Below are 24014 nucleotides of genomic sequence, written 5' to 3'. Positions count from 1 at the left end.
GGTTTGGCGCCTGCCTTTGGCCCAGGGCGTGATCCTGGAGACCCGGGATCGAATCCCATGTCGGGCTCCTGGTGCATGGAGCCTGCTTCTCCCTCTGCCTATGTCTCTGCCTCTCTCTCTCTCTCTCTTTCTCTCTTTCTCTCTCTCTGTGTAACTATCAAAAAATAATAATAATAAAAAAAAAGTATGTACAATTCTAGATGACGTTTAAAAACTTAAAAAATAATAATAAAAGTACTAGAAGAAACACAGAACATTAAAATAAATCTTGGTTTATGCCAAGATTATGAATATCTTTGGTACAAATTTGTGGTACGAATTCAAGCCACCAAGGCACTTTGCCTCAGACATGTAATATGATTAAGAGGCCATGAAAACATTTAATTTCTTTTAAAATCAGAAGAAGAAAGAAGTGAAAGCAATCTAGCCTATATTTGTCTTTACAACAATGAGGCCATACAGTATAATTGTTTGTATTTTTGTATGTGTGTGTGTGTGTGTGTGTGTGTGGAGGAAGGATCCTGAGAAGTGCCTGAGGGCCCTTTAAAGTCATACTCTGTTCCTAGATCAAACTACAGAGTTAGAAAAATAAGCTCCTTCTTACCTGAATATTTAGGGAAATACTCATTACCAAATTTCCTAAAATGGCTAGCAAAACTCCAGAAAGGTGAATCTGTAAAAGAAAATGTTTTCTTTTTAAAATAGCATTTGTATGATACTTACTAAAAAAAAAAAAAAAAAAAAGACAACAACAGCAACAACAACAAAATTTAAGTTGATTCATTTGTTTGCTCATTCAGCAAATATTTTCTTAAGCACCCATTTGTCGGGGTCATTTGGATTTTGAATAGTGGTTTTATTAGGATTTGTTTTTTTACACTTGTAGTCAAATATTTTTTTAGAACAAGCTCAACCCTTTACTGAATTCTCTAACTATCTGCCTCATTTGCTAAAATAAATAGTTACCAGGTTCTGACTTTTTCTCATTAAGGTGCTTTCTTATTTATCCTTTCCGTCCCTCTTCCTCAGCAATCCTTCTCATTGTGTTCATTGCCTTAAGTGTGGACTGTACAATTATTGCCCATCTTCTCTCCCTTGCTCCTATCTCTTAGTATATTCTGGAGGACTGTGGCATGAAAGAAAGATCACTGGCCTTCGAGTTAAAGCATGAATCTGGGATTTGGATCTGCTATTTTTTAAGGGGTGACTCGGAGCAAGTTATTTCAACTCCCTGGGCTCAGTAAACAAGATAATGTTGAATAAGATGTTTCCAAAATCCATTTACTTGTCAAGTTTTATGATCTCCATTGGAGACAGACTACATTTTCCCACCACTCCTCTGATCAAGAACCCACAGCGCTTCTCTCCAGTCAGCTACATCAAATATAAAACTACCACACCAATTCCCCATAATCTGTCCTCATCCTGACCATACAACTGGCCACAGTATATTTAATGTATCCTCTGCCTCAGGCATCTGGTGCAAGACATTCTCCAGCTGGTCACACTTTTGCTCACGTCTCTCCTCTCTCCTAGAGAGAGTGGTGCCCCGTCTTAGCCCATTCGGGTCAGACTTCATCCTCCCAGCCTGCTCAGGTCTCCCTCCTTGAAACCCATTCAGACCACCACAGCCCATCCTTACTTTCTCAGACTCTAAATGGTAATGCTTTTATTCTTTTATACTGGCACATGCATCATTATGTTCTAAGCAAATAGTCCAAGGGCTTCTACTGGATTTTCTACACCATCTGTCACATTCATCCACTGTCATGTGCATCATTACATTCTATGAATAGATGGCAAATTGCCTGAGGGCTTCTACTGGATCTTCTACATATTTACTTTGCAAAATTAGGGGCTCTTGAAAAAGTATATAGTGGCTTAAAACAAGAACTAAAAAGAGATTTAAAAATAAGTTCTTACACATTGCCCAAGATTTTTACTATAGATAGCGTTTACTATGGATAGTTTACTACACATCCAGCCCAAGGTCAAAACATTCATTTGCTGCTCAAATGGCACAAAGGTGTCATAACTTGTAGCAGAATAAATTAGCAATGGCATCAGGGATCTTCCCCCTTCTTCTTCTACAGTACATAATTTCTAGCTAGCTTCAAATTCCAAGGAGTGATTTGAATTTCAAATGAATATTATAACCACAAGGAACCCTTTTTGGAATGCAAAATGTCTTTGAAGTTTTAGAACTTTATTATATATGCTGAAGTGAAATTCAGTGTTTTTTAAAAATAAAGCAGAAAAGTTGAAAACCCATTAAATAGTTGATATATAATATCCATAGTCTTTAATCAGTTAAAAATTTTCTTTTCCTAATAAAGGCACTTGGCAATAATTTTGATCACTATTCCTCATGAGGAAAACCTGTATAATAATAAAGTGCTATTTCCATGCTTTCAATTTATAACTGAATGCATTTGGCAGTAATCAGGAAAATAAAGATTCAGAAGAAGCTTGGGATTGAATGGATGATTATGAAATCTTCCATAATTATAACAGTGAATTGTAGAATAGAAATAACTTATTTCAGTTCTTTAAGTCATTCACTGAGTAGTTTAAATGCCACCAGGCTGAGCGTTTAGAAATTGACAATGATTTCTCAGATATGACACCAAAAGCACACACAACAAAAGAAAGAACATATAAGCTGGACTCCATCAAGATTAAAATCTTTTGTGTAACAAAGGACACTATTAATGGAGTGAAAAGGCAATCTACTCAATAGGAATAAATAACTGCAAATCAAATGTCTCATAAAGATTGACATCCAGCATATATAAAGAATTCCTACAATTCAACAACAAATTAACAACCCAACTAAAAATAGGCAAAGGACTTGTATAGACATTTCTCCAAAGAAGATATACAAATGGCCAATAGGCACATGAAAAGATGTTTAACAGCACTAGTCACTAGGGAAATGCAAATCAAAATTACAATGAGCTACTACTTCACACTCATTAGAATGGCTACAATTAAAAACAACAACAACAACAGAAGATATCAAGTGTTGGAAAGGATGTGGAGAAATTGAAACTCTGTTGAAGAGCATGTAAAATGGTATAACTGCTGATCATACACCATATATAAGAATTAACTCAAAGACCTAAGAGCTAAAACTATGAAATGCTCAGAAGAAAACATAGAGATAAATCTTTATAATCTTGGATTTGGCCACAGATTCTTATAGGTAAGACATCAAGGCATAAGGAACAACAACAAAGATAATCAAACCTTATCACTATTAAAAATGTTTGTGTTTCAAAGGACACTATCAAGACAGTGAAAAGAACCCATAAAATGGTAGAAAATAATTGGAAATCATACATCTGAAAAGGGACTTGTATCTAGAATATATAAAGAACTCTTACAACTCAATAACAAAAAGACAACCCAATTAAAATTGGGCAAAGGATCAGAATAGACACTTCTCCAAAGAAGACAAATGGCTAATAAGCACATGAAAAGATGTTCAACATCAACATCATTAGTCATCAGGTAATGCAAATAGAAAGTACTGTGATAAACCACTTCACACAAATTAAGATGGCTATAATCGAAAAGTCAGATAATACCAAGTGTTAGCAAGGATGTAGAGAAATCAGAAGCCTCATACAAGCTGATGGAAATATAAAACAGTGCAACCACTTTGGAAAACAGTCTGGCAGTTCCTCAAAAACGTAGGCATCGAATTTCCATTTGACTCAGCAACTCCACGCGTAGGTATAAATCCAAGAAAAATGAAAACATACACAAACACTTGTACACAAATGTCTATAGCAGTATTATTCATAATACAGCCAAAAGTGATAATGACTCAAATGTTTATCAACTAATGAATAAACAAAACATAGTATGTTCATACAATGGAATATTATTTATCCATAAAAAAGGAATGAAACAGATATATGCTACAACCCGGGTGAGCCTGGAAAAATCTATGCTATGTAAAAGAATCTAGTCATAGATGACTACATGTTATATGATTCCTTTTATATGTAAGGTCCCCACTAGGCAAATCTATAAATAGAGAAAGCAGATTAGTGGTGGCTTAGTCCAGGTAAAGACGCAGAGCTTAGGGATGACAGCCAAAGGGTGGATTGTTTCTTTTTGAGGTGATGAAAATATCCTAAAGTTGATTGTGATGGTCTCATAACTCTGAATATACTAGAAATCAGCCAATTGTACACTTTAAAATGAGTGAACTGTATGCTATGTGAATTACATTTCTATAAAGTTGTTAAAAACAATAATTTTTATTTTTATGTTTTAAAAGATTTTATTTATTTGAGAGAGAGAGAGAGAGCGCACAAGCAGGGGAAGCAGCAAGCAGAGGGAGAGGGAGAAGCTCCCTAGAGCAAGGAGCCCGATGTGGGGCTTGACCTCAGGACCCTGGGATCATGACCTGAGCTCAAAGCAGACACTTACCCCCACTGAGCCACCCAGGTACCCCCCACAATCAATAATTTTAATACACAAAGTATTTACATCTCTTTTTCTGACCCCCCAAAAATAAAATGCTACCAATGAAGCTAGCCTTCTTATAATCTCTTCTCTCTTCCAGAGATAACTTTTTAAAAAATATTTATTTATTTATTCATGAGAGACACAGAGAGAAAGGCAGAGGCATAGACAGAGGAAGAAGTAGGCTCCATATAGGAGCCTAATGCGGACTCGATCCCAAATCCCGGGATCATGACCTGAGCTGAAGGCAGCCATCCAACCGCTGAGCCACCCAGGCACCCCAGGAAACTCTTTTTCTGAAGTTGATTAGATAAACTTCTTTCCTTCCTAGATTTGCCTTTATTATATTTTAGTGAATTTTTTCATCTTCTTCATTTAGATACTTAACTCATTAGCTTTTCCTTTCTTCCTAATAATATATACAAGTGCAGCTATACATATTCCCTTAAGTTCACCCCGTTTTAGCTCCATACATACTTTTAGCTCTATACATGTAGTTTTCATCGGCATTTAGATCTAAATACCTAATTAGTTTATTATTTTTATCTGGACCTTCTATTATTTAGAGGTCTGTTTTTTAATATTTTAATAATGGAGGTGTTGTTTATTGTTTTGTTACCAATTTCTAATTTTATTGAGTTGTGGGCAGAAAATATGCTGTGTACAAATTAACACTTGCTTTTTGACCTACTATATGGTATAAACTGAAATTTGTTTTGTGACCTAATAGTGTATGGTCAAGTTTTATAAGTATTCCATGTATGTTTGAAAGAGAGTATTTAATTGTTAGATTAATACACTTTATATATATTTTGCTATCTATCCATCCATCTACCTAACTCCATTAATTCATTGGTCAAATCTTTGATACGCTTAATAAATTTTGGACTTTTTTGTCTATCAATTGTCAATGTAGGTATATTAAAAATCTAACTATGAACATGGATTTATCTATTTTCCTTTTAAATATACTGAATTTTGCTTTAAAATATGTAAAGTGCTATAGTGTTAGGAATGTAAAAATTCAGGATTGTTTTACCCTCTCAGTTAATTGTTCTTTCTATCATGATATATTGGTTCTTTTAATCACCATATGTTCTCACTTTAACTGCTTTATTTTAAAATTTTTTATTTATTCACAAGAGACAGGGAAAAGCAGAGACATAGGTAGAGGGAGAAGCAGGCTCCTCACAGGGAGCCCGACGTGGGACTCAATCCCAGGATCCTGGGATCACAACCTGAGCCGAAGGCAGATGCTCAACCACTGAGCCACCCGGGTGCCCCTATGTCACTGCTTTCTTCAGATATTTGCCACTTTCCACATCATGTACTTTCAACATCTCCATGTCATTATACTTAGGTCTCTTATACATTGAAACTAACTGAACTGGAAAAAAATAAAACCTGAGACTTTCTGTTCAATGTGAAGTTTGGTCCATTTTATTTAATGTGATTATAAATATATTCATTTGTTTCTACCTTTTTTTTTGTATTTGTAGTTATTTTGCTTTTTCTGTGCTATTTTCTCCTTTCCTTAGGATTAGTTGATTAGTCTTTGCTTTTTTCCTCTCCCTAGTCTTTGGCAAAGAAGTTATACAGCTTACTTATTTTCTTTTAGTAATTATTGTTAAATTTTTAAAACTTTTCATTTTGAAATAATTTTGAAAGAAATGTAAAGGTAGGTCCTTGTCCACTCTTCCCCCAGGCTCCCCTCAAAGCTCCCATCTTACACAATTATACAAAACATCAAAGTCAAGAAACTGGCATTGGTAAAGATCTTGTTCAGATTTTACCAGCTATGCAAGCACTTGTGTGTATGTGAGAACAGGAGACTCATCTGTACCATCACCAGAAGATTCTCTTATGTTACCCATTTATTGATACACCTGTTTTCTTCTCTTCCCCATCTCTAACCTATAGTAACCACTGATCTGTTCTCCATCTCCAGAACTACATTAATTTACATATGCTACTTAAATGGAACCATAGAGCTGATATACTTTTGAAATTGGCATCAGCCTTAAGGTTCATCCAAGTTGTTGGATCAACAGTCCAATCTTTTTATATATTTTATTTTTTAAAAGATTTTATTTATTTATTCATGAGAATACACAGAAAGGAGAGAGAGAGAGAGAGAGAGAGAGGCAGAGACACAGGCAGAGGGAGAAGCAGGCTCCATGCAGGGAGCCCGACGTGGGACTCAATCCCGGGTCTTCAGGATCATGCCCTGGGCTGAATGCGGTGCTAAACCGCTGATCCACCCGGGCTGCCCCCCGTCCGACCTTTTTATTTTTATTATTATTATTATTTTTTTAATACCAGTCTGATCTTTTTAAATGCTGAGTAGTATTCCATGGTATGGATGTACCATAATTTATTTAACCATTCACCCACTGAATGACATTTGAGTAGTTTCCGATGTTGGACTGCGTGAATCAAGCTGCTACGAATACTGTGTTTAAATTTTGCATGAAAATAAGTTCATTTTTCTGGGATAAACGCCACAAGTGTAATTGCTGGATCATGTGGTAAGCCTATTTTAAGCTTTGAAAAGAACTGCCAAACTATTTTCCAGAGTAGCTATCCCATTTTACATCCCCAACAGTAATATTTGAGCAATACAGTTTCTCTACTATGAAATTGCATTCTTGATATAAATTCTAATGTTAATCAATATCCTTAGCCTCCTGACATTATAAAAACTTTAACTACGGTGTCTCCTCCCTTATACCTTTTTTAAAAAATAATTTTAATTTAGATTCAATTAATTAACATATAATGTATTATTGGTCAGAGGTAGAGGTCAGTGAGTCCACAGTCTTGTAGAATACCCTGTGTTTTTTTTTAATTTTTTAATTTATTTATGATAGTCACACAGAGAGAGAGAGAGGCAGAGACACAGGCAGAGGGAGAAGCAGGCTCCATGCACCGGGAGCCCAACGTGGGACTTGATCCCGGGTCTCCAGGATCGTGCCCTGGGCCAAAGGCAGGCGCCAAACCGCTGCGTTCCGAATACCCTGTGTTTATTATATCATCTGCCCTCCTTAATGTCCATCACTCAGTTACCCCATCCTCCTACCTCCCTCCCCTCCAGTGACCCTCAATTGTTCTTGATGGTATATTAGTTCCACCTTGCTTTTGTAGCCTCAAATTCGTCATTGTTATGATTGTTTCATGCAATCAATATTTGCCCTATTTATCCATGTTTCTTTGCTCATCACTGCTCTTTTAAAAAAATGGCTTTATTGAGATATGATTCATATGCCATCATGTTCACCCTTTTAAAGTATACAACTTAATAGCTTTTAGAATATTCAGAGTTGTACGACCATCACCACTATCTGATTTTGGAACATTTTCATCACCCCAAAACAAACTCCATACCCATTATCAGTCACTTCCCATTCCCTCCTCCCCTCAGTCCCAAACTACTTTCTGTCTGTAGGGATTTGCCTATTGTGGATACTTTATACAAATTGACTCATAACAATATGTGACCTTTTGTGTCTGGTTTCTTCATTTAGCAAGTTGTTTTCAAGGGTACTATGGTGTAGCATGTATCAAGTATGTGGAATGTATCATTTCTTTGTATGGCTATGAAATACTCCATTGTAGGATACACCACATTTTATTTATGTATTCACCAGCTGATGGACACTTGGATTGCTTCTATTTTGGGGGTAATAAATTCCTGTATCTTAATTTTTCTTCAGTGTCCTGAACTTCCTAGTAGCTCTTTCAATGAAATCTTTGAGTTCCAATTCTCTGTTATTCTGCAAATACCTTTATGTCATCTTTCCCCTTGAGTAGAGAAATACAGGCTGACAGTTTCTTCATTCAGTGCTCTGGTGATATTATTCCATTGTCTCCTGGCCCTTGTCATTGTTGACAAGGGTTGACAACCTACTGCTGTCAACCTAAATGTTGCTCCTTTGCAACATTTGACAAATGATAGTCTGCCATTTTTCTCAGGATGCTCTTAAGATTTTCTTTGTCATTGATTTTCAGCGGTTTCACTACAATTTTTCAGTATGCGAATCACTTTTTTCTCAGGACTCATGCTTCCTCAGTTTGAAGATTCATGTCTTTCACAAATTTGGTTAAGTTCTCTGCTATTATCTCTTCAAATGTCAGCTCCCTTTTGTTCTATTTTCTCCACATGGAACTCCTGTTACCAGTATGTTAGACTCTTAAATTCTATCCTCCTTCTTTCCTATTAATATATTTTCAAATTCTTCCTCTTTTTATATTGAATTCTGGACAATTTCTTGGCATCTGACTTCTAAGTTAGCTTTTCTGACTTCCCTCCTCTGAATCTAGTCTTTATACACTTCTATGTCTCCATATATTATACTGTATGTAATGATTTTGTACAAGTTCATTTTCCCTCTAGAATATAAGCTCCTTGAGGGCAAAGCTATGACTTCCTTATGAACTCATTTTTTACCCTAATGACTAGTATAGAACCTGGCAGAAAGTTGTTTTTTAAATGCTATCTGAACTGATTATAAACTTCTAGAAATAATACATTTTGGCCTTTGGTCCTAGCATGATCTCACAGGGAATATTTTGTAATCAACTAGAGTTTGAATATACTAAGCTCTTGGTTTTTGGTGAGAACACAAGTTTGTCCCAGAATTCAGATTTCAACAACTGAGTTTCCACTAGCATACAATAAAAATCTGCTTGCTGACTTTTAAAATCTACTTAATTTATATTATACAAAGAATAAGAACTATATAGGTATTTAAAGTAAGTGTCAGAAACAGTTTCCTGATAAACTTAGTATATCTTATTCTTGATTTTTCCGAAACTTTACCTAATTATTCAAGGTTAATTGCACACTCATTACATTCATTTCACACATACTTGTAATATACTAATACAGTAAGTCCTCATTAATGCCTCTAATTAAAGGGGAGGGGAAACGTCAAGTTTGCAGTGTTTTTAAAAGAAGGTGATTTAATTACCCGCATGAACATACAGTAACTTCAAGTAACCAGTATTAAATGCTGTTTCCAATTAGAGGTTCTGGTAAATGAGCTTTAATGATTACAAAATCCTCATCTGCAATCGGGAGTATCATTTGCATACAGTGAGCAGGCCCCTATAAACTTGCCATTTAAATGAAAGATGTCTAGTTTACATCATTACTTTATTCAGAGTGTTCTCTATTTTCTAGCATTTTAGAATTAGTGGGAGTTTAGATTCCTTTCCTTTCCCCACCCTCTTTCACCCCTCGTTTATGTGGAGACTGGTCAGGAAAGAGAACAGAGGGCCAAAGAAGGAAGGTGACCTGTGCAAAAGTCACGTAGCTAGAAGCAGGCAAATTTTGGCCCCAAGGCACCCAGCTCACATCTGAATCACTATTTTTTCGCTGACAGCACTCAGTAACCTCCTAGCTAGGCAATGTCAATTTAGTGCAATTTTAAAATTAGCAAAATCTGTTTCTTTTTCGTGGTGCAAGTAAAGTAAAACAAAGATAATAACCATAAGGAAAGGTTGCTCCACCGCTTAACAATGCAGTTAGAAGTACAGGCTGGGCATGCATGCCCTTAATTTGTTCAGTGCTCTCTCTTGTAACCACTGTGGCTTAATTCCTGACTTAAGGATGTCTTGGCAAACAGATGGTGGGAGCCACAGCAAACAGTTTATCTGGAATGAGATTCAACATATCAGCACTGATAAGTATCAAGAATGTTTTTGTTTTATTTGGAATACCAATCTTCTAGCCTACCTTTTGTGCCAGAGTATTCTCTATGTATTTTGCATAGTTATTGCCCTGTAATCCATGGGCGGGGTGGTTTGCCCAGATGGAGGTGGGATATAACAGGGCTATGTGGAATTGGTAATAGTCTGTCCTGGCTCTGCTTCAAAACATAAATTCAGAATCAGACCCCAGTGGAGCTCATGCATGGTTCAAAAGGACCACAGATTCAGAGCTAGTTTTGAGCGCTATAATATATTCATATCACCTTGCAACTGGAATAATGCTACCTTTTTGTTCCAGGCAGGAAAATATTCCTGAACACACAAATGACAGATTTAGTACTGGAATACCTCAGGTTGAGTGATTTGGGTCAACTAATCCCTGTGGGAATGAGCAGAAGAGCCTGAATCTGCAAGGGGATGATGTGTGTGAGAAATGGGTATTCGGTTCACCCCATATCACAGGAAACTCTTAGGAGTTTAGCTGGGATTATTTTGCATTTGCACCTTGTAAACAGATAGACAATTACCTCACTTCCAGAACAGTTAGGAAGGGTCAGGAGGCCATCCAAATTCTTAGTAATACTTTGTAATACTTAAGTATTAGGAGTGAAGACTCATAATGAGTGTAACTTACTTTCAAAGAGTATATTACAATATAAAATGAAAAAATATACAGAGCAAGAGAACAAACAAATGTTTCACAATGTTAACAACTGGTGAATTCTCCAGGTGAAGGGCATGTGGTATTTATTGTTCTATTCCTTTTCATTTTCTGTAAGTTGGAAAATTTTCAAACTAAGAAGTTAAAAAAAAAACCACTGCTTTACAGACTCAATGAAATTGAAAGGAATATGGATTCATTTAAAAAGAGTTAAAAGAGGAGATAATGATAAGAAAAGCAAGAAATACAAAGCAAGCCAGGTGAACCAAAGATATTAAGGGGGAAAATAAGACTATTGCACAACTCTCAACCAGACACTGCTGGGGAGAAACACACAATGTGGAGGAAATGGATGTGAAATGCAAGGGGTCAGAGAGAAGGGAGCTATGGCAGAGACAACCAGAAGATGCTCACAGCAGGTGCTATTCATTCAGCCATGCATCCATTTGGCATTCATTCCACAACAGGCCAGTATTAGATTCTAATACTCTATGTCAGGAACTGAGAATGCAAAGTACCCTCAGGGAGCTCAGAAGAAGTAGAAAAAGCAACCAATAACAAACGGACTACCACCTGTTAAATCTGGGGTAGAGGTAGGTGCTTTACAGAACTCATGGGAACAGAGAATGTGAATCTGCCTACTTTGGAGAGTATATTAGCTACAGGAGTGGCTGCTATGACAAACTGTCACACACTTGGTGGCTTAAAACAACAGAAATTTATTCTCTTACAGTTTTGGAGGCAAGAAACCCAGAATCGATTTCACTGGACTTAAATCAAGATGGTACAGCTACATTCCCTCTGAAGGCTCTAGAGGAGAATTTGTTTCTTGCCTCTCCCATTTTTTGGTGGCTCCTGCCACATCATTGGTTTATAGTTCTATCGCTTCAATCTCTATGTCTCTGGCCACAACATCTCTTTTTTTTGTTTGAAATCTCCCTGTGCTTCCCTCTTATATTAAGATGGCATTTAGGATCCATCCAGATAATCCAGGATAATCTTCCCATCTCAGGATCTTTATCTTAATCCTATCTGCGGTAAACAGGGTGTCTGAAGGGCCTTGAAGCAGATGATGCCAGGAGAGCTGGACTGGAGAGGCAGGCATGGGCCAATGTCTACCATGAATCTGTAGGCCGTATCCTGGCACAAAAGACTCTAAACTAGAGGATAGATCCAGATTTGATTTTTAAGAAGACTCATCCTGGCTGCAGTGTGGGGGATGGACTGGCACAGAGCAAGACCAGAGAATAGGAAAACCACTGGGGAAATTACTTCAGGATTTCGGAGAAGTAGGGGCAGTGGGAGAGTTCATTACAACAGGGCCATGAAGAAACAATATTCATATTTACAGTGGTAAACATTGGAGACAACCTGAAATATGTAATGCTTTTTGGATTACTAGATGGGTTGGACTATTCTCACCATGAATTTCCTTTGCCCTTGCAGATAAATGAGTTGTCTGCAATATGACCCCAAACTGAGTTAAAACCATAATACCATATTTGAGGGAGAAAAAGAAAGAAAAATGTTCAGGCATGAACAGATTTTCAATTTGTTATCTTGGTTATTGTATGCTATAAGGTTATTACCTTATACCTATCCTGAGAAAGTCTCATGGCACTGGATCCAAAATCTGGTGATGTAAAGCCAACAGAATAGATCTGGGTTACATAACATAGTATTCCTTGCTATTCTTACAAGTGGTTCCATGCCAATTTGTAATCAACCTTAAAACCTAGACAGAGGGGATCCCTGGGTGGCGCAGCGGTTTGGCGCCTGCCTTTGGCCCAGGGCGCGATCCTGGAGACCTGGGATCGAATCCCACGTCGGGCTCCCGGTGCATGGAGCCTGCTTCTCCCTCTGCCTATGTCTCTGCCTCTCTCTTTCTCTCCCTGTGACTATCATAAATAAAAATAAAATAAAATAAAAAAATAAAATAAAATAAAAAACCTAGACAGAAAAATCCCAACATATTGCCTTCCCATACAATTAAGAACGATTACATTTTGTCTTTTACTTGGGAACATATTTACTTACATAATTGCACATTCATTATTTTTATAAACCAAACTCCATTAAGGATAAACCTTACAATACCGGAAGCCACCATGTTTTTTGCCTTAGAGAAATTTAAGTTTTGGTAGAAAAAAAAATATGGAAGAAGTAATATATTTAATAACACATCCTTTGAGTGCTTTTAACGTTTTGTTAAAAGGAGAGCAATAATAGTGAAGGTGAGATTACTAGTTCAGGAGGTCTTAAACTTGGTTCTATGATAAAGTAAACGGACCCTACAGAAGGCTGCAAAGGGAATCTCTGAAACAAGGGTAGACATGCTGAACATAAAGAATGTATTGTTTCCATCCAGGCAGATCTAAGGTCCTGTAACTTTCAATTTTTCCAAGAACATATTCATCATAATCATTTCAAAACTCTATAGTTCCTTGTTTTCAAAGAAGCAGGATTGCAGTCTGCCTTTTGTAAGGCTGGCCCAGAGTTTGGAAGAGGCTTCACATCCTAAAGCCGGGAACTTGAGAGCTCTTGTAGTTAAAAGGCCCTCCCTCACCCCTGCCTGAGTTTCTGGGGTACATGTCCTTCTGAAGATAGATGCCTGCCTTGAACTCTGTGTTTGGTCAGCTCCATCGTCCTGGAGACTGAACTCTATCCTCTGTGTCAGGCATCAATCAGCCACGGGATGAGTCTCTGCCTCTGCATGATGAGGGATAACGACACTGCTTCTTTCTGACAGACTTCTGCCAGAGACTCCTGTGGCTCTTGCCACCCACCAGACCAGATTTTTCTGACAGCAGAGCAGGAATCGAGTTCAAGTTTTCTACACCTGTTAGGCATTGTGACTTGTACTCATCATTGCCTCCAAAGGGCCACTCCTCATAACCAAAATAATTTCTCCTATCCCCCAGCTCATCTTTCCTGGCCAATGATGGTGACTGCGATTTGGGTCTGCAATTGTAGTTCAAAAACCTAATAAAACACTCTACGTGTAAAACACAATTATACTCAATTTCATGGCTGCCGCAGCTGCTTAAAACATGAGGTCTGCTTATACCTTGCTCACAAAGAACCAACCACTCATTTCTCTACTGCTGTGACTCAGCCAGCCATATCCAAAGGTATATTATAGTTTCCTCTTCCGCTTTGGTGCTCTTATTTACAATTACATACCTGTATTACGTTAGTCTGCAAGCCTAATGCAAACAGTCTATCAGATAGTATAAGCAAGGGTAGCTTCACACCAGTCCTTCAAATGTTGTTTATCAAGTAATTATAAAGCTCTCTCTCTCCTCTTCTCTCTCTCTCACACACACATACACATTATATATATCACATATATATATATATATATATATAGCTACATTTTGAGGACACAGTCCATATTTTCTGATTTCTTTGATATCAGTGTCTAATACTGCTCTGTTAAGAAGGGCTCTCTGCTTATGATTTTTATTGAGTGGAATACTGATTGCATTTTAGGTCCTCATTTATCAATTTGCTGATCAAGCTTAATATGGGTTGTGACAACAGAGAATACAGTGCACCTATGTCCCTAACATCCTGGAACAATCAGGGATTTGCAAGTCCAGAGGCTTAGGAAGAAAAAAAGACCCCCCAGAATTCACAGGATTCACCTCAAACTTAAATGAGATATTGGAAATGCTAACATGGCTTCTAGGATTCCACATAGTATTGCATGCATAAATCGTACATTTTCTACCTAAATCCACTCAACTTTTAGGAATTTCCAAATTACTGAAGAGGTGATTATTGATGGTAAAGAAATTTCTAAGCAGGTAGAGGCAAGATAGAGACTAAGCAAGGGACACTACCTTTCCCAGATGATTCCCTTTGACTTTTCCATCAGTAGGAAAAACAGACGCCCTTTGCAGAATTGTGTGTGTGTGTGTGTGTGTGTGTGTGTGTGTGTGTGATGTGTGAGGGGGTAAGTCTGGAATTTAGAAGTGGTGACCACTTTGACATGATGTTAATAAAAATATTTCATAAGTTGATCCTATATCTTAGCTTTTAAGGAGATTATACTGTTCAGATCTCACCCACAAAGACAAGCAGGCTAAATAGGGGGCAATGTTTTAGGGGTTGCTTATGCGAGGCAGGATATAGAAAGGGAATGTCCTAGATGAGCTGATAAGGGTGTTAGTTTGAGAGTTGCTCAAGAAGACAATAATCCGGAGGAGGACATTGTTTTCAGGGCCACACAGTACCCCCTTCTCTCAGTAACAGAACCCCTCTTTCAGCTAGCCCTTTCTAAGGGTGCCCACGTTCTCTGAGGATGTCAAGCCCAGTAACTCTAGCCTTGATGACTGGTATGGGAAAGACTGTGGACCTAACCTTGTCCTGTCAGACTAAAGCCCATTTATTTTCATTGGTGGAGAAAGTCAAGCTTCCCCTCCTGGAAGTGGAAGGAGGAATGTAGGCCAGTGGGGTGCATCTGCTAAAAGTGGAACCAACAAACTCTAACGAATGAAAGTTGAAGAGAACAGTGAGATATTGAGCCTTCATCATGTTGCTAGAGCCTCTGGATCAAGGCTTAGTTGTACCCAGAATTCTCCTGGACCTTTATAGCAAGCTGCTTAATTTCCTTTATTATTTAAGCCAGTTAGTGTTATGTTTTCTGTGACTTGCAAACTAATGCCTCTTAGTTACAAAGTGTTCTTGTAGGGAAAACAAGTTAGGCCAGAAGAGAGGGACTCCTATTGCAAACTGAAGGCCAGTGGCCCAAGTTACTCCAAGAAGAAACCAACTGGAGAGGGACAAAGAAGGAGAGGTGGGTGATTTAGGAAACCAGTGCTGAGGCTGCACGCAGACAGCAGGATGCTCCTTGTAGGCAGGTGTGGGTATAGCTCTCTGAAGGAATCAGGTTAAGACAAACTAAATCTTTAGTGAGGTGTGGCACTCAGGACTGATCACATGTTAGCTTGTATTTACATAAGGGAACAGTCCACACCTCCTGATGTGTGCCAGAAATGACAGGAGGCCATATGAAGAATGACCAAGGGCGGGGCAAGTGACAAGAAAAGGCACATGATAAGAACTATGTGAGGGGAAGTTGAGTGTTGTCTGCCAGCTGCCAGGCAGTTGGGGCATTCTGGTGAACCAGGACAGCCTGGGAGTTGAGCTCTGACTTTATGGAAAACGCAAGTCTATCTGGAACAGTGGGAGATAAGTCATACAAAGATGTAACCTAAATAGAGCAATACTGGATCTTCAGGGAAAAAACAACAACCCTGGGCAAACCCAAGCTACAATAAATGCCATGGAAGTCTCAACAGTAACAGTACCTGAGCACTCCCAGGCTGGGAGTGCTGGTCTTGCTGGTTAAACCATAATCAGTGTCAGGTTTTGTCTGATCACCAAAACCTCTGTCACTGTTGCCAGTGCCACACACCCATCTCCCCAGCCCAGCAGCCTGGAAAGTGGCAGAAGACGTAGGAGGAATCCTTGCCTTAGTACGTCAAAATAACAAGTGTTCTAATTAGGAAATTACTTCAGTTAGGAAGTGTTCTGGAACGTGAATATGTTTGCAGAGTGATAGGAAATCAAACACCAAAGGAAGTAAGGAAAACACTAGATACAGAGAAATCAGTGGTTTTATATTAAAAAAAGAAAGATCGCATCAAACATCTGACATTTCTCTTCTTTCCATTTGCAATGAGCTAAGTCCAATAATTACTAAATATTAGAAATATATCTTTTATGATATTTCCTATAATATAGGTTAAATGTAATACTAGTAATAATAGCTAGTATTTATTCGAGTACTTTCTATGTGTCTGGGACTTTGCTACCTTTCAGATATACATCACCTTATTCTATTCCTATATCAACCCTGTGAGGTGAGCAGTGTTATTCATATTACCATTTCAACAGAGAAAGCCAAGATTTGGAGAAATTAAGAAACTTGTCAACACCTCTGGGAATAAGACTGAACTTTTTAAAACTGCACTGTTTAAAAACAAAAAGGATAGTTTAGGGGGAACATCATTCTTTCCATGGTAAGTTCTCAAATGCCAACCTGGACAGTTATCATTTTTTTAAAAAATTGTTTCAGTAATTCTCTGTTGAAGCAAACAGAGTGAGTATGGCATACCAGTTCCCACAAGGTGAATCGGGTATACCATTACCCACCTGGGTAAGACATGCAAGTTGAACAGTAACCAATGCTCATACTATTTTTAAAACTTAAAAAAGTCGTAGGACATAATAGATACAGACAACTGCAAAGAGAATGTTATAGATGAATAAATTACTAAAAAAAATTATTGTAAGGCAAAACACCCTTATAACACCATCGAGATCAAGAGGCCAAAAGAAATTGGGGACCCGCCCAAACCCTCCCTGGGCCCCATCTCACCACACCCACTCCCTTCTCATAAGGCCTGACCTTACTGCAATCATTTTCTTGCCTTTTTTATGGTTTCATCACACAAATGTGCATCCTACAACACTATATAGTTGAAGATTTGGGTTGGTTTTTTTTTTTTTTTCCCAGATAGTTTTTGTTTTGTTTTGTTTTTGGTCTCTTAATTTACAACTTCTCCATCCTCTTCCTTTTCTTTCTTGTAAAAATGATTTTTGAAGAAGTGTAGCCATTTCAACCTGTGAAATGGCAAAGTTTCCCATAGCCTGAATTCTGCTGTTGTGATGGCCTCAATACAAATATTATAACTAGTTGGTATAAATCAGTCCATAAGGAGGATATCAGGTAGAATGAAAGGCAAACATCTCATCTGCCATAGGTGCATTAAGATTCTTTTTCTCGGGGATCCCTGGGTGGCCAGCGGTTTGGCGCCTGTCTTTGGCCCAGGGCGTGGTCCTGGAGTCCCGGGATCGAGTCCCGCGTCGGGCTCCCGCTGCTTCTCCTTCTGCCTGTGTCTCTGCCTGCCTCTCTCTCTCTCTTTCTCTGTGTCTATTATAAATAAATAAATAGATAAATCTTAAAAAAAAAAGATTCTTTTTCTCTAACAAAAACCATGGGATAATGATTTTTTTTTTAACAAAAGTTGCTTTGAGGTAATCTGTTTCTTCCTTCCTCTTGCTGCCTCATACATATATCTCGTAGAAAATCTGGTAATAGGAAAATGCCATGTTGGATATATAAGGAAGGTAAAAAAAATAAGCATAAACAAAACAAAAAGATTATTTTTCTTGGGAAGGAAATGGAAAGGACCAGCAACCTCTACCCAGCACTTTGGTTATTTCTAAATTTTGGCACTTTTAAGAAACAGCCAAATGCAGCTACCAGAAAAGAAACAGATGGTAGCAAAGCAAAATCAACTAAAGGGCAATATAAAACTCAATGAGATTTTTCATCAGCACAATGAAACAAGCCATATTCATTCCTTTCCCACACTCCTGTTGCCCTCACCACCACATTCTTTTCAAGACACAGCTTCTCAGCAAGGCCTTCAGGCAAGAAATACGGCTAGCCATGTAGTTAAACTTACTTGCTGTAAGATCTTGGGGCAAGTTACTTAGCACAAGTTTCCTTACATGAACAGTGAGGATAATATGTACCTTATGAGGAGGTTTTTAGGGGGCTCCACTGAGATAATAGCTATAAAGCGTCACATAGTAAATGCATAACAAATGTCAGTCTCTTGGCTTTGCCTCTTCCCAGCCAAGTTGTATCATTTTTCCTTTAAATATGTTGACTTTAAACACTCAAGCCATTGAAAATCAAAAGTTCAAATAAAGGACATAAAAAATTCTGAATTTTCACTTCACCCTATGCAGAATGAACCTTTTTGACAACGTCTGTGTGCATTTAAATACTGAGCAATATGCTTAAACTTTAAGAACCAGGGACAAAACCCCTCCTTCCCAGTTGTTCCCACATTCATCCTTTACCGTCCATTCCCTCCACAACCTTGCTGGTTTGGCACCATTTAATCAATCAGAGAACAAAAGGAAGACTGGAAATCTTTTGTTCCAATCCTCATTTTCCTGGAAAGGAAACTGAAACCCAGAGTGAATTTCCTAAGCACACTCTGGTTCACAGCAGAGACTGGACTACAGCCTCTAACACTGGTTGCAAATGAAGTGCCTACAGGGGCCAATGGGTTAAAGAGAGGAGAGTAAAAGGCGGGGGTAGGTGGGGAGCACAGCTGTTCTAAACTGTGAACTTCAGCTCACAGTTACCATATTGGAAAGAGGGCCAAGTACTGCTAGAACATCTAACATTTAAAGAGATCAGTGCAACTTGAAACTTAATATATAATCGACTTGCTTTTAAATGCTGGCAATGTATTAAACATTTTTTTTTAACTCTCTATGCAGGTCAAACAAGACACATCTGTGGGCTGGATTTAGCCAATTTGAGGCCTCTGTATCCTGCCAACCCTAAGTTAAATTTCTTTTATTTAATTTGCTTTGATTCTCACAACCCTTGGTCAAAATAAAAACCTTCAATGGCTCCCCATTGCCTACAAGATAAAGTCCAAACTTCTCACCCAGTCCTTCAAGACAATCCATGACTATCTTTAAGACCTCAAAGTATATTTCCACCTTACAGTCCCCATCCTCCATTGCAACCAGAATGGCCACCAATTTCTACATCAGGTACAAAAATATTCAGAAAGTCACCTGCCCTGGCCACATGGGCTGTCCTTGTTCTTCAGACTGTGCCTTTCTTGGGATCACTTCCACCTGTGCACTCCCATCACTGAAACTCTGTCCACCCCTTAAGTGCCCAGTGGAAATACTACCTTTCCACAAAACCTCCCTGATGGCCCCTGCGAAAAGCCACCTTGCTCTGAATTTCCATAGGACTTTATACCACTCACATGACACTTAAAACATACTGCCTTGTTTTGGAGTTACCTGCACAGCTCATTTCCCCAAGTACCGAATAACTCTTCTGGAAGGAAGGGTTTGAATCTGACGACCATGGTGAATATGTACACATGCTTTGTTCAAAGCAGGGGGCTCAATAACTATCTCAGAAACATTACCCTTTTATGCTGCAAACTTGTAGATCAAACATGAAGAAAATACTGTTAGAGAACCCCACTACATTTGTCTTTCATAGGCAGACTCTTGAGTGACAAGAAGGGGAAAAGACCTCACTTCTCTGGCTTCCCAAAACATTTTCTGCCCTATACTACTACTTCCACCCACTTTGTGATTTCCTCCTCTAGAAGCCCTCACATCTTTGCCCCAGACAACACTGATTCTAAGAGACCACTGTTAAATATTCATCCATTACGTGAAAGTGTTGGTCTTTTCCTAGGAGTTAATTTTTATCAGTCTGGTGGTTATCACTTGGAAAGACACAGAGAGCTGGGCAACTGGTAAATAGATGCTGTCATCATATAGTTCAGTTGTGACAAAACTGATTAAATCATAACTACCCAGGAACCAAGGTTGCTTTTGAGTGTGAGAGTCCTAAACTTGTGTCTCACACTCCTGTTTTTCTGGAGCCACTCCCATTTTTAGTCATTTACTTTCAGCTGTGTCAAAAGAGAAAAGAAAAAACCCATTAGGCTTCATTTTATTTTTTTATTGGCCTGGCCTACCCTAAAGGCACTCAATAAAATGTTTGCTGACTGAATTTCAAAAAATCAACTTTCACAGTCTTGTAAGTCTTTTATAAGATGGTCTAAATTTGTACAATAATGGGAAAGGTTGATGCAACCTGAACTCAAACTAGCTACAGTTTAGATGTCAACTGAGTCATTTCAGTTAGCATATCCTGGGCACGCCATTTTAAACCTGATCAGATATATACAGTCAGAGGCATGTTAGCCTTGCAAACATCAAGTTAGATGTTCACATTTATGTCACGTGGTAATCTGTTTTAATGTTAGAGAACCAAGACTATCTTGAATTCTAGTAAACATCAAGGACAACAGACTATTGGGGTTTCCATTATGAAAACAATGTTTTTTCCTGTTTTGGATGATGCCATTGTAGGTAGTAACTACTAATTCTCTAATTTCTTTACCAAAAGAAGAAAGTTCATTCTTAAACCTTTACTTGGAGTGCTTCTAGCATAAGCACATTAGAGCTTCTTTGTAATGTACATTAGCATAAGCATAATTTAACAGACTTCAAAGAGCTTCCCAGAAAAAGCAATTCTTCTCTTTGTAATTCCTGTGAAAGAAGTGAAATAGGTTTTGCACAGTGACCAAGAGGCTCTGAGTCCCCTCATTTTTCCTTCTTTAGTACGTTTTGGGATAGAACAGGCTTAAAGCAATACTCTCTGCTGCAAATAAGGTGAACATGCTTATTTTGTCTTTCTGTGAATAATTTTCTGTTAAATTTCTGAAAACAAAATTTTAATATTTTAGAAATCAACATCCGAAACACTGTTCAAGTGTCCTTTAAAGGAATTCTGGACCTCTAATCATTAGTTAAAACACGATTTAGACCAACAGTAACAAGTATGTTGTGATTACATTGTTGTAAAATAGGAAGGCCCACAGATTTGTTAAAGAACCAGAATACAGTAACACACTTAGGAACACAGGCAGCAGCCCGGGACCCACTACATCAAGATCCCTTGCTCCCACTTAAAAGAATATGAATGCGGCCAGCGGAAGGGCTCCTCCGAATGTTTTTCTGATCTTTTTTATATATATATATATATTATCTATTCGCTCATAGGAGAGAGGCCGAGACCCAGGCAGAGGGAGAAGCAGGCTCCACGCAGGGAGCCCGACGCGGGACTCGATCCCAGGCCTCCAGGACCGCGCCCTGCGCCGAAGGGGGCGCCAAAGCGCTGCGCCGGGGCTGCCCGCGTCTCTCTGGTCTTAGACCCAGGCAGGAAGTCAACGGGAAGCTCCGCTCCGCTCTGACTTCGACCAGTGCATGCTCCGGCACAGACCGGCTCTGCCCGGGCGGGCGACGGTCCCCAGGGCCGGGAGGCAGAGGCAGAGGCAGGGTCCTGCGGCCGCCGCCCGGGGGCGGAAGCGCCGGGGACACGGCGCGGGGGCGGGGCGTCCTGCGTGCTTCGCCGGGAGTGAGCAGGCCGGGGGCGCCGGAGCGCGTGGGGGCCGCCTCCTCGCAGCCCGGGGTCCTTCCGGGAGGAGGCGGATTCGGGCTGGGGGGCGGGGAGGCCCGGGCCCCGCAGGCCCAGGAGCGACCGCGGAGGCGGCGCCGCCCGCCCCGGCCCCGGCCCCGGCCCCGGCCCCGCGCCCCGGACAGGGCGGCCGCGTGGACCCGGGCGAGCTGGAGGCGCCGCGGCCTTACCTGGTTCCCGAGGTACCAGGCGCCCGACAGGGAGCCGTTGCCGGCGCCCGGCGGCCAGTACGTGAAGTTCCGGGACAGCTCGTCCGCGGCCGGGGCGGCCATGGGCTCGCCACCTGCGCCCGCGCCTCCCGCCCGCCGCTCGGCTCCGCGCCGGGGCCCGCGCCCTCGAGGCGCTTCCTGCTCGGCGCCGGCCACCTGACTCCCCCCGCGCCGCAGGTGCGGCCCCGCCCCGCCCCGCCCGCCGTCGGGCCTGGGCTCCGGGTGCTCTCGGGCCTCCCCGCCCGGGCGCGGGGCTGCACCTGCCGGGGGAGCAGGGGGGAGCAGGGGGGGAGCAGGGGCCGTCGCCGGGGCGCACCCGCGGGAACGAAGGCGCCGACCCGACCCCGACCCCGGCTGTCGCTGGCAGCTCCGGCTTCTGTCACTTCCAGTGTTTCTCGACTGAATGTCCAAAGCTGTTTGCATATGGGAAAGTCACGAATTCGCGACAGTAAAGCCAGATCCACGAAGTCCCGGTGCCACCGACTGATGGACCCTTCGGCGCTATTTCTCGCCCAAGGGCAGAACCTCCCGCGGCGCAGAGCCTGATCCTCCCTCCAGAACCGGAGCTTTCAGAGGAGTCAGCCCTGAATGGTCCTCACAGACCCACCAGAGGTTTGATGCTGTCTGTAGCCGGTCGAATTCTACCGCCTTACGAACGATTTGAGGTGTCCCTGACCCTCAGAACCCCGTGGCCCTGTATTGTGGCCGAAGCACGGAACTTGGATGCTCTTGTTCAGGCCACACCGAGACTCTTCGTACATCACTCTTCTGTCTGCCATGACCGCACTACACAGGACCTTCAAGGAAACAGAATTGCTGCCTAATGAAAACTGGGAGAAAGTATTCAGTGTTTATTAGGGGAAGCGTGCGAATGAGAGAAGGAAGTGAGAAAAATGCCATTTTTAGGTAAAGAACGAGACATCACCTGGGAAGCTGTGTAGTTTCTTGCTTTAGCACCCAAGATGCTCAATGAACAATTGATATGGTAGCTAACTCTTCACAATTTTAAGAGGCTCATTTATTTCAAATAAATATCTGAAGGAAAAAGTGTCTTTTTTATATCTTCTATAATACCACATTAACTTGTGTCGGTGACCTTATTAATGCTTCCTTCGGTTGAGTGCTTTAGGATACAAGTAACAGAATATCCTAGTAAAAGTGGCTGAGACAACAAGCATGTCGTCTCTGGAGGGAATTTGGTTCTGTGTGGCTCTATGATGTCAGTTCCATCTTTCTGCTCTACCATTCCTGATATATCAGGCTTTTCCCTTTTCATGGTGGCGGCTCCAGGCATTACATGCAAACATGACCACATGCAGGGGGGAAAAAGTGGGGCATTTCTTCGTATGCATCTTGTTGTTGTTGCTGTTGTTGTTGTTTTCAGAGAGGAAAACCTTTTTCAGGCTGCCCCAGCAGATTCCCCTTCAGGTCCCATCAGCCAGGACTCAGTCACAAGCCCAACCATGCTCTACCTGCAAGGGAGGCTGGGAAAGTGACTCAGGCATTTCCAACCTTCAGAATGGGAGGTGAGCTCTATCTGCAAGGAAGAAACCAGGATAGGGTGGGAGGGTACTACCAGCAGAGCCTGGCACAACCACTCCTCAATATATTCTATCAGCCAGATTGTAACTAGTCATACACTCTCTAACAAGCAAGATAATAAGTGGATCGTGTCACTTTCCTGTTTAAAATGCTACCAGACCTCACCATTGACACAATAAGTTCACACTTTTTAAGCTTGGCATATGAGACACTTTATGATCTGGCCCCCATGCTCTGCTACACACAAATCAGTCCCATTTTATTTTATTTTATTTTTATTTTATTTTTTCATTTTATTTTTTAATTAAAAAAATCATCTTCCATTTCTTTGCATTTGTTTAAAAACCTGTGATTT

General features: G+C 40.2%; 1 protein-coding gene across 2 annotated transcripts in view; it reads right to left on the bottom strand.

Moving 5' to 3' along the window:
* NIPAL2 (NIPA like domain containing 2) overlaps nucleotides 1–22279 on the bottom strand; it is a 76798-nt gene extending 54519 nt beyond the window's left edge. Inside the window, exons 1-2 of one of the 2 annotated variants that reach the window (XM_072734234.1) lie at nucleotides 22079–22279; nucleotides 605–673 (exon numbers count right to left, since the gene is read on the bottom strand). In XM_072734234.1, the coding sequence (XP_072590335.1) occupies nucleotides 605–673; nucleotides 22079–22180 (171 nt within the window). In that variant the 5' untranslated portion in view covers nucleotides 22181–22279. The remainder of the gene's footprint in view (nucleotides 1–604; nucleotides 674–22078) is intronic. The other variant, XM_072734233.1, reaches the window with a different exon arrangement.
* Between the last annotated feature and the right edge of the window lie 1735 nt (nucleotides 22280–24014).

The sequence above is a fragment of the Vulpes vulpes genome, chromosome 13 (genome assembly GCF_048418805.1).
Source record: "Vulpes vulpes isolate BD-2025 chromosome 13, VulVul3, whole genome shotgun sequence".
Classification (NCBI taxonomy): Eukaryota; Metazoa; Chordata; class Mammalia; order Carnivora; family Canidae; genus Vulpes; species Vulpes vulpes.
The sequence above is the reverse complement of the archived record's forward strand: the minus strand, read 5'-3'. Positions and strand labels throughout refer to the sequence as shown.